This window comes from Babylonia areolata, chromosome 23, assembly GCF_041734735.1.
Source record: "Babylonia areolata isolate BAREFJ2019XMU chromosome 23, ASM4173473v1, whole genome shotgun sequence".
NCBI lineage: Eukaryota > Metazoa > Mollusca > Gastropoda > Neogastropoda > Buccinidae > Babylonia > Babylonia areolata.
This window is the reverse complement of record NC_134898.1, coordinates 39,452,113-39,466,144: the sequence shown is the minus strand read 5'-3', so window position 1 is coordinate 39,466,144 and position 14,032 is coordinate 39,452,113. Positions and strand designations below refer to the sequence as shown.

General features: G+C 42.2%; 1 protein-coding gene across 4 annotated transcripts in view; it reads left to right on the top strand.

Moving 5' to 3' along the window:
• The first annotated feature begins 1,018 nt into the window (after positions 1-1,018).
• LOC143298209 (hydroxylysine kinase-like) overlaps positions 1,019-14,032 on the top strand; it is a 28,035-nt gene continuing 15,021 nt past the window's right edge. The window contains exons 1-3 of one of the 4 annotated variants that reach the window (XM_076610997.1): positions 1,020-1,269; positions 6,277-6,362; positions 11,751-11,949. In XM_076610997.1, coding sequence (XP_076467112.1) covers positions 11,809-11,949 — 141 coding nt within the window. In that variant the 5' untranslated portion in view covers positions 1,020-1,269; positions 6,277-6,362; positions 11,751-11,808. Of the gene's footprint in view, positions 1,270-5,976; positions 6,064-6,276; positions 6,363-8,576; positions 8,599-11,750; positions 11,950-14,032 lie in introns of those variants that run through there. The other 3 variants (XM_076610998.1, XM_076611000.1, XM_076611001.1) reach the window with 3 other exon arrangements.

Genomic DNA, 14,032 nt, shown 5'->3' with positions numbered 1-14,032 from the left:
ACGAACGATTAACTCTCTCCATACGAACGGCGAAAGAGACGACGTTAACAGCGTTTCACCCCAATTACCACCATCAAAATATTACAAGCGGAAGGCTCTTACACTGAAGAGGTGAATGTTGACAAAGAATACCACAATTCTGACAACGGAAGCTAAAGGTTGGGTCATTCAGACACCCACTGGACATCCGAGGGGTCTGTGTGGAGGAGAAGAGAGGACTGGCCGTATTGAGTGAGTTAAACTGAAATCAAATACATGTATGCTTCTAACTGATTTAATTCAGTGTGTGTATAAGCACAACAAATATAATATTGCAGGAGCAATACAGACACTTGAATTAATAAATGTTTAGGAGCAGTTGTTTGAAAGGGGCTTTGCATCTACAATTCGAATGGCGTCACGCATTCTGCGCGAGCTGTTAAAGACCGGCGTGACCGCTGCGAAAAAAGGCGTCTGCAAAACAGCTTGTGCGTGGCGCATTAGCTGAATTCCGCTGAGTGCTTGGCCACATATAGATAGAGATGTGTATTAAAAGTTTACAAAACGTCGAGGACATAAAAGCAGGCAAACATGTAATCATAAATCGTTAAAAATAAAAACAGAGAGATACTTTAAATATTGCACGTCCGCATATATATGGCGAAGTTCTGACCACTTACTGAACCACACGAATGGCTGTTTTTCGCTAAACGTGCATCATGACTGGCTTGACAATTTGACGTTTCAATAAGACGTTTCAATAAAACGTCTACAGTTAAGTCAGCCATTTATGAACGACAGCTGTGTGATTTTTCACTGCGCAAAACGGATATGCACGGGCAAGACAGCACCTCTGTGTTACGTGTAGTGTTCATTACAATACTGCACACTGACACCACTGTTTGCCGGAAATTCAGCTTCATTTCACCATGTGCCCCCAAGGTGGAAAACCTTGCAAGTTTTCAAGTGATCCTTCTTTTTTTTCTTTTTTTTTTTTTTTTTTTTTGCGAACCCCGAAAATGATCCACCCATGTTGGCCTTCAAAATACACACTTCAAACAACAACAACAGCAAAAGCATTCCCCATTGAGCAGCGAGGGAGGTTGTGCGTGGGTGTGTGTTCAGCCAAGTCTCTATGGATTGCTGTGGTGCACACAATAAACTGTTCAGCGATCATTGTGCGGTTTCCTGTCAATGTCAAAAAACTGAATTAATGTGGTAGGCCGTGTTGTGTTTGAGGCCCGACGACAGAGAAGAAACTGGTCGTGCGAGTGGGTGGAACAGCTTCATGTCAGTATCATCTCTCTCTCTCTCTCTCTCTCTGGGAAGAAATGAAAAGTGGAATCTCGATGGAAATGCTCTAGAAGTAGTAAATGAATATAATTATTTTGGGTTTGTTTTTACGACAAAAGTGAGAATAAACATAGGAGTAGAGATCTTAGCAGTAAAAGGCAAACATGCATGTATTGACTGTATAAGATATATAACGGAGCTGAATGATATTTCGATTTTTTTTTTTTTTTCAAAATATTTGATGCTCAGGTACAATCCATTCTTTTGTATGCTTATGAGATGTGGGGCCTGAACAGACTTGAAAATATCGAGAACATTCATGGCTTTACATGTAAACGTGTTTTGAACATACCACTTAGAGTAACAAACAAGTTTGCATACACAGAATTAGGACGTTATCCACTGTATATAAATAGTGCTATGATGTGTATCATGTACTGGTTAAGGTTGTTGAATATGAATGTGTACCGATTACCCAGACAGGAATATTTGATGTTGTTTTACCTGGACGAAAGGGGCAAAAAATGCTGGGTGTCTTTAGTCAAAAATTCTTTATTTAGACTTGAAGTTGGGAATGTCTGGTTGCAACAGGGTGTTGGATGTGAGCAAACCTTTTTGTGACTATCGAAGCAAAGAATGAAAGATATATTTATGCAAGAGTGGGACGAGTCAGCAATGTCTAAAGGTATACATCATAAATACAGACTGTTCAAAACTGGTTTTGAATGTGAGCAATATTTTGACTTCGTGGATAAAAAGTGTTTTGGGTATTGCTTGTTAAAATTACGGCTCGGTTCGCTTTCAATAAATGGGTCAGTTTTCAGGAGAGCATTCCAATGTAATTCAGATTACGCATGTAAACGTTGTAACGTGGTCGAAGATGAACATCATTTTATAAACAGTTGTGATCTATATAGTAACCTAATGCAAAAACATCTGAACTCTGAAGGTCAGTCATATGTTCCCTTGCTGAAGAATGGTTCTATTCATAGTATTCGTAAACTCTGTGTTTATGTTTTTTAATGCCCTAAAGATACGACAGGAATTCGTTTTTAGCAATGAAGAAATTTGGAATTAATTTACAATGCACAAGAGGCACTTTTTTCTACAGGATTAAGTTAGTATGTATTTTACATTGAGTTGTCGCTACATGATCACCATATTGTGTACTTTTGACTTTCTAGGGGCCGGTGGCCTGAAGATTGTTCTTGTTATCTCTCTCTCTCTCTCTCTCTCTCTCTCTCTCTCTCTCTCTCTCTCTACTTCTGTGTAACCTATTAATTTCTATCAGTATTTTATGCTATACTCATATCATCCATCAGGGTATTGTCCCTGTTTCATGTTATGAACTCTGAGTCAGTGCTGTGATAATGTTCAGTTAGCATCGTCAGTGTCACAGCAGTAAAGAATTCGTTCCGTTTCTTGCCTCTTCTCTGTTTCTGTCTCTCTCTATGTGTATGTCTCAGTCTGTCTCTCTGTTTGCCTCTCTCTCTCTCTCTCTCTCTCTCTCTCTCTCTCTCTCTCTCTCTCTCTCTAATAATGTGTTGAGTTTGTCTGGAAGAGTTTTGTCAGTGCTGTCGACTATGTGGTGGGTCATTTCATAATCAGTGATGTTCTGCAGTCAGGTCCATACATTCCTATAATTGTTTGCAGACAGGTTTTCTTCTATTTTGTTCCTTCTTAATGCATTTTTCAACACTTCTGTTTGCCTTATTGTGGCCTATTCTATCATCAGTTTCGCGAAAAGCTCCCTCTTTTTCCTGTATTTTTTGCCTAACAGCCCAGTTACACCAAATTTTGTAGTTTGCAAATATTTTAATATTTTTTGATGGAATGCACACACTTTCACAGAATGAAATATAATCGCACACTGTGTCGGTATATTCATTTAAGTCCCCGGCACAGTCTTTAAAAACATTCCAGTCTGTACATTCGAAACAGTTCTGCAAGTTCTCCAAGGCAGGGGCCGACCATTGTTTCACGGTTTTCACGACTGGTTTTGCAGCTTCCAGTTTTTGTTTGTAGACCGGCACCAGATAAATCATGCTGTGGTCGGACTGTCCCAAAGGCGCACGGCGGATTGAGTGGTATGCCTTCTTGATGGAGGTGTAGCAGTGGTCGAGGGTCTTGTCACCACGTGTTGGACAGTCAGTCCACTTGCTGGTACAGCTTTGGCATTTCTTTCTTGAGGCTGGTTTTGTTGAAATCACCAGCAACAATGACGGTGGGGTCGGGCCAACTGTTCTCACACTTGATAATTTCGTCTGCGAGCAGACCAAGTGCGGCGGAGAGGTTCGCTGTGGGATGGATGTACACAGCGATCAACGTCAAAGAGGGAATTTTGCGTGGGAGGTAGAAGGGTCGATCGGCACTGGATGGTTAGGAACTCCACGTTAGGGAAGTATTCACTTGATAGCACTTTGACATCGGAGCACCAGCGTGTGTTGACGAAGAAACACACACCGCCGCTCCTTTGCTTGCCTGAGTCAGCAGTGCGGTCAGCTCTGTGTACAGTGAAGCCTGGTGGTTGAACGGTGCTGTCAGGGGTGTCTGGGTTAAGCCATGTTTCAGTGAAACAAAACACAGAGCACTCTCGTCTGAATATTACATGTGAGCTCGTCAATTTTTGTTGGATAGAGATCTGACGTTGGACAGGAACATTCTGAATAGAGGTGGGCGAAAACTTCGTTGGCGTAACCTTGAAGACCCCACCTCGCTTTCCGCGTTTCCTCGCGGACTGATCCTTTTTTTTTTATCTTCAGTTTAACTCACTCAGTACGGCCAGTCCTCTCTTCTCCTCTACACAGACCCCTCGGATGTCCAGTGGGTGTCTGAATGACCCAAGCTTTAGCTTCCGTCGTCAGAATTGTGGTATTCTTTGTCAACATTCACCTCTTCAGTATAAGAGCCTTCCGCTTGCAATATTTTGATGGTGGTAATTGGGGTGAAACGCTGTTAACGTCGTCTCTTTCGCCGTTCGTATGGAGAGAGTTAACGTCTATTCACTATACGTGTTTTTAGACGGTGACTGAGCCTTGCGTGCCTTGCGTGCTGACCTGTGCGCGTTTATTGTTAACGGTTGTAAATCATGATAGAGTGAGTTGAAGTGAGATCTCAGCACACTGGACTCACCTACCTCTTCCCTAACACGCAGCAACGTGTCACGATCCTATTGTAAGATCGCAGCTGTTTCCCTAACACACATAAACAGAATTAAACACAAAATAAACAGGACAGCTATCCCCATGTCGCCATTAGTCGGCGCCATCTTGTACTGATGTATGTATCATGATATCACTGTGCGATTAATTCTTTCTATAGCTGAATTCGAAAACAAACGTATTTTCACAGACACAATCATCTATGTGCTTCTGGGTATGTTTTGTTGTTGTTGTTTTGTTTTTTGTTGTTGTTGTTGTTGTTTTAATAAGTCACATGACGTGGGTTCCATGACATGATCATTTACACAGTACGTCACTTATTTCGTAATTTTTCGTGGATGTAGAAGCTCTCCCCACTGGTCAAAACCCCTTCCCCACCATGCCCCGTTATGAATGGGCTGAAATGGGCCTGACCACAATAAACCAATCGTATTCGTATTCACTCTGTCTGTCTCTCTATGTCTCTGTCTATGTTTCTGTCTGTCTGTCTGTCTGTCTGTCTGTCTCTCGCTCTGTCCTGCTCTCTCTGTAGACACACACACACACACACACACACACACACACACACACACACATATATATATATATATATATATACACGTAAATATATATGTATATATATATATGCATCTTTCTCTCTCACTCTCTGTATCTTTCTGTCTGTCTTTCTCCTTATCACCTTGAGTGCCAGGAAAGCAGAAAGAAGAAAGAAAACAGTAGAAACCGATGTTTTAATGTGCAGAACAATCATCAATATCCACAGCAATCAGCCGAAAACCGAGAAAACGGTCAGTCTTTAGAGTTATTTATTTCTGTTCTTTTGACCCCCAGCCTACCCCCCTCCCCCCAAAAAAAACAACAACAAAAAAACAACAACAACAAAAAAAAAAAAAAAAAACAAACAAACAACAGATGAAAGGGTTGAATAAGAATGGGTGCTATCACTGATCCTTGCAGTAATCTCATTTCCAGTGCTTTGATAGAGGACTGTGTGTTTCTTACATGAACTGTTTGATATCCATGAATTTTTAAACCCACGAAGCTTGAACTGTATCAGCAGCTGCGATGCCTGTGTTCTTTGGTTTGTATGATAATTTCGCATGCTATCATTTGGCCTTTGCCTTTTTTTTTATGCCGGGGGATAAGTGGCAAGGGCAGTTTTTCCTTCTTATCGATCAATGCTTTATCGTGTGTGTGTGTGTGTGTGTGTGTGTGTGTGTGTGTGTGTGTGTGCGTGCGCGCGCGCGTTAACATGAGTGCGCGCGTCTGTGTGTATTCGTGCGTGCGTGTGTATGTGATTGCGAGTGTGTGTGTGTGTGTGTGTGTGTGTGTGTGTGTGTGTGTGTGTGTGTGTGTCTGTCTGTTTGTGTGTGCTACTGTGTGTGTTTGTGTGTGTCTGTGTGTAAGCGTGAGTGTGTGCGTGTGTGAGTGCGCGCGCGCGTTAACATGAGTGCGCGCGTCAGTGAGTATTCGTGCGTGCGTGTGTATGTGATTGCGAGTGTGTGTGTGTGTGTGTGTGTGTGTGTGTGTGTGTGTGTGTGTGTCGCTGTGGGGATTATCAGAGGGGTGTGTTGTGTAAGTTTTGCTGTGCTGGTTTGGGGAGGATACCAGAATAAAGAAGAAAAGAAAGGTAAGGAAAAAAAAAGGAAAAAAAAAAAGACAAAACAACAGCAAAAAAAGAAAAGACGACATACAAAAGACCTTTTTCATGCTTTACAGAACACATCGTTGATGGTCTTGGCGGCCGAACCATTCATGTGTGACCTGTTTTCCTGTGGTGTGTGTGTGTGTGTGTGTGTGTGTGTCTGTGTCCTTGGCGCCTGGCTGTGAATTCCATCGGCAGCCTTTGCTGTGGACCATTTAAAACTGCTGATGGTGAGAGTTGTATGCTGAGTTGGGCTGCGAGCGCGCGTTCGCTGAATTCCGAGGGTGAGTTGAGTATTTTTTTTTGTGTGTGAATTTTTTTGGGGGGTTTGGTTGTTGTTTTTTTTGCGTGAAGAGTTTAACTTGTGTGTTACAAGGTGTGTCGTCGCTTCGAAGGTAAGCATGGTTCTCTCTCTCTCTCTCTCTCTCTCTCTCTCTCTCTCTCTCTCTCTGTCCTCTTATATCTCTCTCCTCTTATTCTCCTCTATTTATTGTTGTAAATGTCAAATTACCATTCATGTATCCATGACTATAATGTGCATGCTGTACTGATATAATGATTCCCCCTTATGTTACTGTTTCCCCTTCGAGGGCTGCATGAAATAAAGGATTATTTTGCTTACTGTATTACCCTCAGAAAATAAAATTTATAAAATTTATTCAATTCTCTGCTCTCTCTCTCTCTCTCTCTCTCTCTCTCTCTCTCTCTCTCTCTCTCTCTCTCAATCTTAAGATTACGTTGGTAAACCCAAGACTTGTATGCAATCATCAGTGAATTTACGTGCGACATTTGCCGCCTGCGTGCACTGATGTACTGTGAGTGTTCGCTGTGACAAGATTTTTTTTTTTTCCATGCAGTGTTTTGCTTCAACATTTCGGAAGTGACCCCAATGTGGTGTTGGGTTCTGTGAAAAACGTAAAGACACTGTTGTGATGAGTGTTGGTGTACTTCTTAACTATGGCGTGCCCCCTTGTCCGGTAAACTGACGAAACGAAGAAAAAACCCCAACTGAAACCGGCTTTGGATACGATACAAAAACGTTTTCACTGTGATATCAGTGAACTGGCAATATTTATAAATCGTTTTTGCATTGCCAGTGCATTGATATTCTGTCAGAGACAACATAGGTATTTCTGTGCCTGTTACAATGACCAAGATGATTCTGTCCTAACGCAGTCGCCATGCATTATAACTGTGCCCCCACTCCTCCTCCCCTCTCTCTAAATCTGTGTCGTGTTTTGTTTCAATTTACTTAATCGATTACTCTTACACATTATTTCACTCAACAATCTTGAGGTACTTTTTTATGCCAAGGGTTGGCCTGTTCCGACTGGGATTCTAGTGAATGTGAACTCATAAAACCTTTTGTGTCAAACTACATGAGTGACAATAATAGCGAAAAATCTTATCTGCTTCACTGCTTCAAACTCCTCTGATTTTCATGTGCTTTCTCTGGGACGCTGCTTTTAAAGGCACTAGTCATTAAAGTTGTAGGATATGTCACTTGATTGCGTATCTCAAGCCAATGATGTAGCCACACCTCCGCGCTCGCATTTGCTTCAAGTACCAGAAACCGACACGGAAGAGCAAGACGGTGTGGCAATATCCATATTTTTTTTCCCATAAAGACGGAATGAGTATTGGCCACAACAAGACGTGGACATTCATTGCACCAGACATACAGAGGGGAGGAAATGTGGATATTGCCAGTGGTGTTCTCCTCTTCCCCAACAGTGTGTTCAGACTGTCCAGACAGTGATCAGAAACCAAGCAGACCAAAGACATCTCCAGTCAGCAGAAGAACGCGACCAAAGTGGAAGCGGACAATGCACAGATGTTCTAAAGTGTACTGTCCTTCCAGCTCCCTCCCTGACCTAAAGAGAAGAGTGGCTCTCTTGGAACAGACTGTTAACTCATCGTCCACCACACAGTCCGTCACTAACGACGAGCTCACCTCTATGATAGAAGACAATCAAGCAGCGACAAAACACACACACACACACACACACACACACACACAAAACCAAAAAAAAACCTGAGCTCAGTGTCTTGAATGTTATGCATTTCATGCGCCTGTTGTTTTCTCTTCGTTGGCAAACCCCACGGTTCTTCCCCTCCAGACGGAACGAGCAGTGTTCACAACAAGGCGTGGACGTTCACTCCGCCAGTCACACACAGGAGTGGAGGGGAAGAAATGTCGATATAGCCGGTTTCTGATTTTTGTTATTGTTATTTTGTTTTTCGCAACGCAGTCTCCCCCTGAAACAGTCAGTCTGAGGCTTACCAGACACAAAGACGTTGCCATAAAGCATTCAATTATATTTGCTGAGCATTGAGAATGCTGAAATTACCGGAGACTGTCTATATTGCCGTGAGCAAGACGGTTTCCTTAGATCGGGTGCAAGGTTTCGGATCGATCTTCCGCCTAGACGGAAAATGCTGTGTCATCAGAGACTTGAACGCCGCCAAACAATCCCGGACCACATCGAGATGGGATCCACGTTGACCCAGTGACATCCTGTGTGACTCAGTGATAACAATACAGGCCTATATCAACCACTCTTGTTTTTTGGTGTTTTTTTTTCACAACAGGCTCCCTGTCTGTTGATTTTTTTTGTTTGCTTTTTTTATGTTGGGAACATTTTTGAAGGGACCTGTACCAGTACATTGTATAACACAAAGACTCTTAACTTGATATGATAATAATACTGATAATGATAATAATAATAGTTGGGTGATTTTTTTATGCCTTAATAAGTAATTAAGACTTGTACTCTTGTGTTTTTGTTATTATTGTCTGTGCATGTGTATGTGTGGATGAATGAACACCAAAACACACACCTTCCTGACGCATTGTTTTATTCTCTATTTATTATCATCCACACATCCTGACACTTAGAATAAATGCATCCGAAGAGTTCACTTTCATTCGTTCTAAATTTGATGATCTGGCATGTAAACTGATAAAACTAGAAACATATAACAAACAACGTCAAAAAAGAAAATCAACCCATCAAAACCCGTTTAGGAGCGATACCATCTGAATTGAAAAAAGCAAAAAACAGTCCAGTCTGAAATGTGTGACAGCCTCTACTCAAACAGGTCCTGTTTTGATGACAGACACAACAGTCAGTGGAAACAGAAGTGTCAGCACTCAGACATTAAGATGAAACATTATTTTCACAGTCCTGCATTGTGACAGACAGTACTGCCTCCAACAGCCAGGCCGATAGTGTCACTAAGCAACACCCCCCAATCCAAGACAGTACCCGGGACGATTTTCAAACTCACCCAATCTTCAGTCAGACAAAGGACGTTGACAACTCAGGACAATTCTGATCACATTGTTATGCCTGACAATGCCAGAGACTCTGACAACAATACTGTTCAGAATTCCATCCATTCTCCGCCCTATCTGACTTTGACGAATCAGAAATCCCATTCTTTCAAAAAACCTCTCAAGAAAATATTCATTTAATCAAATCTAAACCTGAGAAGCCAGCCCCAATAGACACTTTGGCAGGAATGACAGTTCATGTAAGTGCTACAGTTTTACTTGCAGGAGATTCCACTATTCGACATGTTAACCCAAAACGACTTGCCCCTCGACCGAGCGAGTTTTCAAAATTTGTATTCCTGGCCTGTCTGTCGAAGACCTAGTTACGTGGCTTCTTTCTCTTCCCATCACAAATCACTTAAATGACATCATCATACAGGTGGGCATCGACTCTTGTCCATCTGGGCGTGTTTCTGTGGAAACATGGTGAGACCTCATAATTATGTGCAGTCATTTCACGATATCACCCCACCCCCACCCCCACCAATCCGTCACTATGATTACCTTCCCCTTCCACCCTCTCTCCTCCTCCCTCTTATTTCCCCATCGTTTCAAGCACAGAAACTGTCATTGACAAAAAGACAGCCAGTCCCTCTATTTTCCTCGTTGTTTCTAACACAGAACCTTTCGTTACACAAAAACGGTCAATTCCTATTTCCCCTTCGTTTATAGCACACTATGTTTAATTACTGTAATACAGCCATTCGCTCAGTTTTCTCCATCGTTTCTGACACACTATCTTTAATTACTGTAATTACATAATACTGAATACAGTCGTTCGCTCTGGGTTTGTTTTTGTGGGTTTTTTTCCCCCATCGTTTCTAACACAGAACCTTTCATTGCTCTATCAGTTCCTCTCTTTCCCCCTTCTTTTCTAACACGGTACATTTCATTGTTCAAAGACAGTGGAGAAAAACCTGTTGAAAACATCACTTATTGACGATGGTGATATGGATACTTAACCAGTTGGCTATTCCATCCGTCCAGAATATTTGTATAGGACTATAATTCTCAATTCTCCTTCATACCCTCTTTCTGTGGTGTTCTCCTATGTTATGTTTGAATTATTTGGAACTGGATGTCGTTCTGTGATTAAAGAATCTTGCTTGTGTCTCTAATGCTGGAGTATCCTGACGAAGTCATTCGAGCGGATTTTCCAAGAAAAGTGTTAAGAAATAAGTTGTGCAGCGAGTGTAGAGTATCATTGCATGGAATGTTTCTCTTTATGTTCTATCTGCTCTGAACTAACCGGAGCGTTTTAAATGAAGACGGGTGAAACAGGCGACTGGATAGAGAGTTGGACATTCTATCTGAGATCTCTGGGTTAGTTTGCTCAGCATCAATCGGCGCCTGGTGGGTTAAGGATGGAGATTTTTTTTTTCCGATCTCCCAGGTGCATACATGTGCCGACCTGCTAGTGCCTTAATTACTTAATTCTACAAATGTTTATACACTTTCAGAAGATCAAAACGCATGCCAATTAATGATCCCGTAATAATGAGACTCGGTTTTACCCAGCACACACACACACACACACACACACACACACACACACACACACACACATACCTGGAACGGAGTATGGCTGCCTGTATCACAGGGTAAAAATAATCGTAGATCTATACGATCTATGGGAGTTGTGGTGGTGGAGGCAGTTGTGGAGGAAGGAGGCAGAATGGCTAAGATGCTCATCTGCCAGTACAGGGAGTCCGTGAGGGTCTGGGTTCGAATCCCGCTTTCGCCCTTTCTCCCAACTTTGACTAGAAAATCAAACTGAGCCTCTGGTCATTTGGATGAGACGTTGAACCGAGGTCCCCTGTGCAGCTCGCACTTGGCGCACTGAAAAAGAACCCATGGCAACGAGAGTGTTGTATCCACTATGATAGATACATAAATATAATGCATGCACTCAAGGCCTGACTAAGCGCGTTGGGTTATGCTGCTGGTCAGGCATCTGCCCAACAGATGTGGTGTAGCGTAGATGGGTTTGTCCGAACGCAGTGACGCCTCCTTGAGAAACTGAAACTGAAACTATTGTGGTTGTTGTTGTTGTGGTGGTGGTGGTTATTATGTCCAGTGTTTTTTGTTTTTAGTTGTTTTTGTTTGTTTTGTTGTTGTTGTTTTTCTCGTTGATTCAATGATGTATGCATTTATTCATTAATTTACTTGTTTTTTTTTTCCCTCAAGGCCTGACTAAGCGTGTTGGGTTATGCTGCTGGTCAGGCATCTGCTTAGCAGATGTGGTGTAGCGTATACGGATTGTTCGAACGCAGTGACGCCTCCTTGAGTAGTTAACTGAACTGAAGTGAACTGTCCGTTGTGTCCATGTTCACAGACCACTGTACAGACCCCGAAAGACAGGAAGGAGTTGTCTCGAGGAGTGGCGGGCCATAATGACGGAAGCGGCTGTCCAGAACGGTGCGCCGACAATCAGCGACGAGAACCGGAACGAGAAAGACAACTCCCTGGGGAAGCCAGCACAGTTTATCGCCCCTGAAGTGCCAGATGGCTACATCCAAAAAATCGCCAAGGAGGTTGGGAAACCCTCTGCCCCCACCCTACACAGACACAGATACACACAGACACGAACTACCAACAAAAGACATGGATAACTAGAGATAGCTGGAGAGAGAGACAGAGACAGAGATAGACAGACATACAGACAGAGAGACTCGTTAAGACTGAGAGAGACACAAAGAGAGAGAAAACGAACGAGTTTCTTTAATGAGGTAAGTGGAATAAGCGTGTATTTTCTTCTCACATATATGTGTGTGTGTGTGTGTGTGTGTGTGTGTGTGGAGAGAGAGAGAGAGAGAGAGAGAGAGATAGATAGATAGAGAGAGAGAGAGAGAGAGAGAGAGAGAGAGAGAGAGAAGACTCACCAAGTCCAGCAAGAAAGAGTCATTGTCAAAACATGAAAAGTTTCTATACTTGTTAAATTTGTGGCAGTTTCTAGGAAATTTTGCTCCTTGTTTTTCAACCAAGTAAAGCAGACAGGGAAGTGATCACTGCAACCGGAAACTGGTGAACAAATTTGTTATACTTTGGGTAGAAGATGTGTAGATATGATGTATGTGTTTGTGATTTATCTGTGATGTGTGTCGGTTTATCTGTTAAGTAAGGTTAAGAGATTCCTAAGTTTCTGTCCAAGACGTGTTTGATTTCAACAGGTCAGTGTTGAAGTCACCTAGTGATATAGTTTGATTGGCAAACGAAATAATATGCATCTTCCATTATTAATATAAACCTATCGATCCGGTCTCTGCATGTTCTGCTGGGTTTCTACATATAAAGCCCAGGAAAACTGGTTTTGGTCTTTTGGATTTTGTTTCTATCTATAAAGATTCTACGTGATGTTTATTTGTGATACAGTTTGCTATAATGTTATACTTTGATTCATATATACAGGTAAATTTGTTTCTCCTGGCTTTTCGAACCTGCTATTGTTAGCTCTGAGCTCTGAGTCCCCATTGTGTGAGTTTGTGATAGCCCTATGTCTTCAAAGCCGTATACACGAAAACATTTACCATCATTAAAAACGATACGAGAAACGTCTGTAAGTTTGACAATTTAGATGGTTGATGTTCAGAAATCCTACCCTCAGGTCATCCTCAGGTGGCCACTCCACACGAGCATTCAGCATGTCAATGGAAAACATAGCAGTGGCACAAAATGATAGGAGAAGAAAAAAGAACAAAATATCAATAATAATAATAATAATGGATACTTATATAGCACACTATCCAGAAATCTGCTCTAGGTGCTTTACAAAAACGCTTTTGATAACATAAAACATTATATCTATGTTACATGCACACACCAAAATGTGACCACACACACACACGCGCGCGCACGCGCACGCACGCACACACACACACACACACACACACTGCATGCATACATTTTAACATACATGTGTATCTAACAGCTACCCTAACACATACGCACACATAGGCAGGCACAAACTTACATAGACACACGCACACACAATACACATTCATATACATGCATGTAGTTGTGGACCTGCCACAATTGAACTTATTGCTGAGGGAAAAGGTGAGTTTTGAGACGAGATTTAAAAGATGCGAGGGAATCAGAATGACGGAGGTTATCAGGGAGCTTGTTCCACGTCTTTGGCGATTGAAAAGAAAACGATCTGTGTCCATAGGTCTTACTTCTGACGTGAGGTATCCTGAGAAGTCGAGTATCAGAGGAAGAACGGAGCTGGCGAGAAGGGGTATAGATATGGATGAGTTCAGAAAGATATTTGGGGCCAGATCCGTTGACTGCAGAAAAGGTCAGAGTGGATAGCTTATAGTCTATTCGATCAGAAACAGGTTAATTAACTCTCTCCATACGAACGGCGAAAGAGACGAAGTTAACAGCGTTTCACCCCAATTACCACCATCAAAATATTGCAAGCGGAAGGCTCTTACACTGAAGAGGTGAATGTTGACAAAGAATACCACAATTCTGACGACGGAAGCTAAAGCTTGGGTCATTGAGACACCCACTGGACATCCGAGGGGTCCGTGTAGAGGAGAAGAGAAGACTGGCCGTACTGAGTGAGTTAAACAGTATCAAATAACAACAGACTATTTTCAAAATGAAAATTTA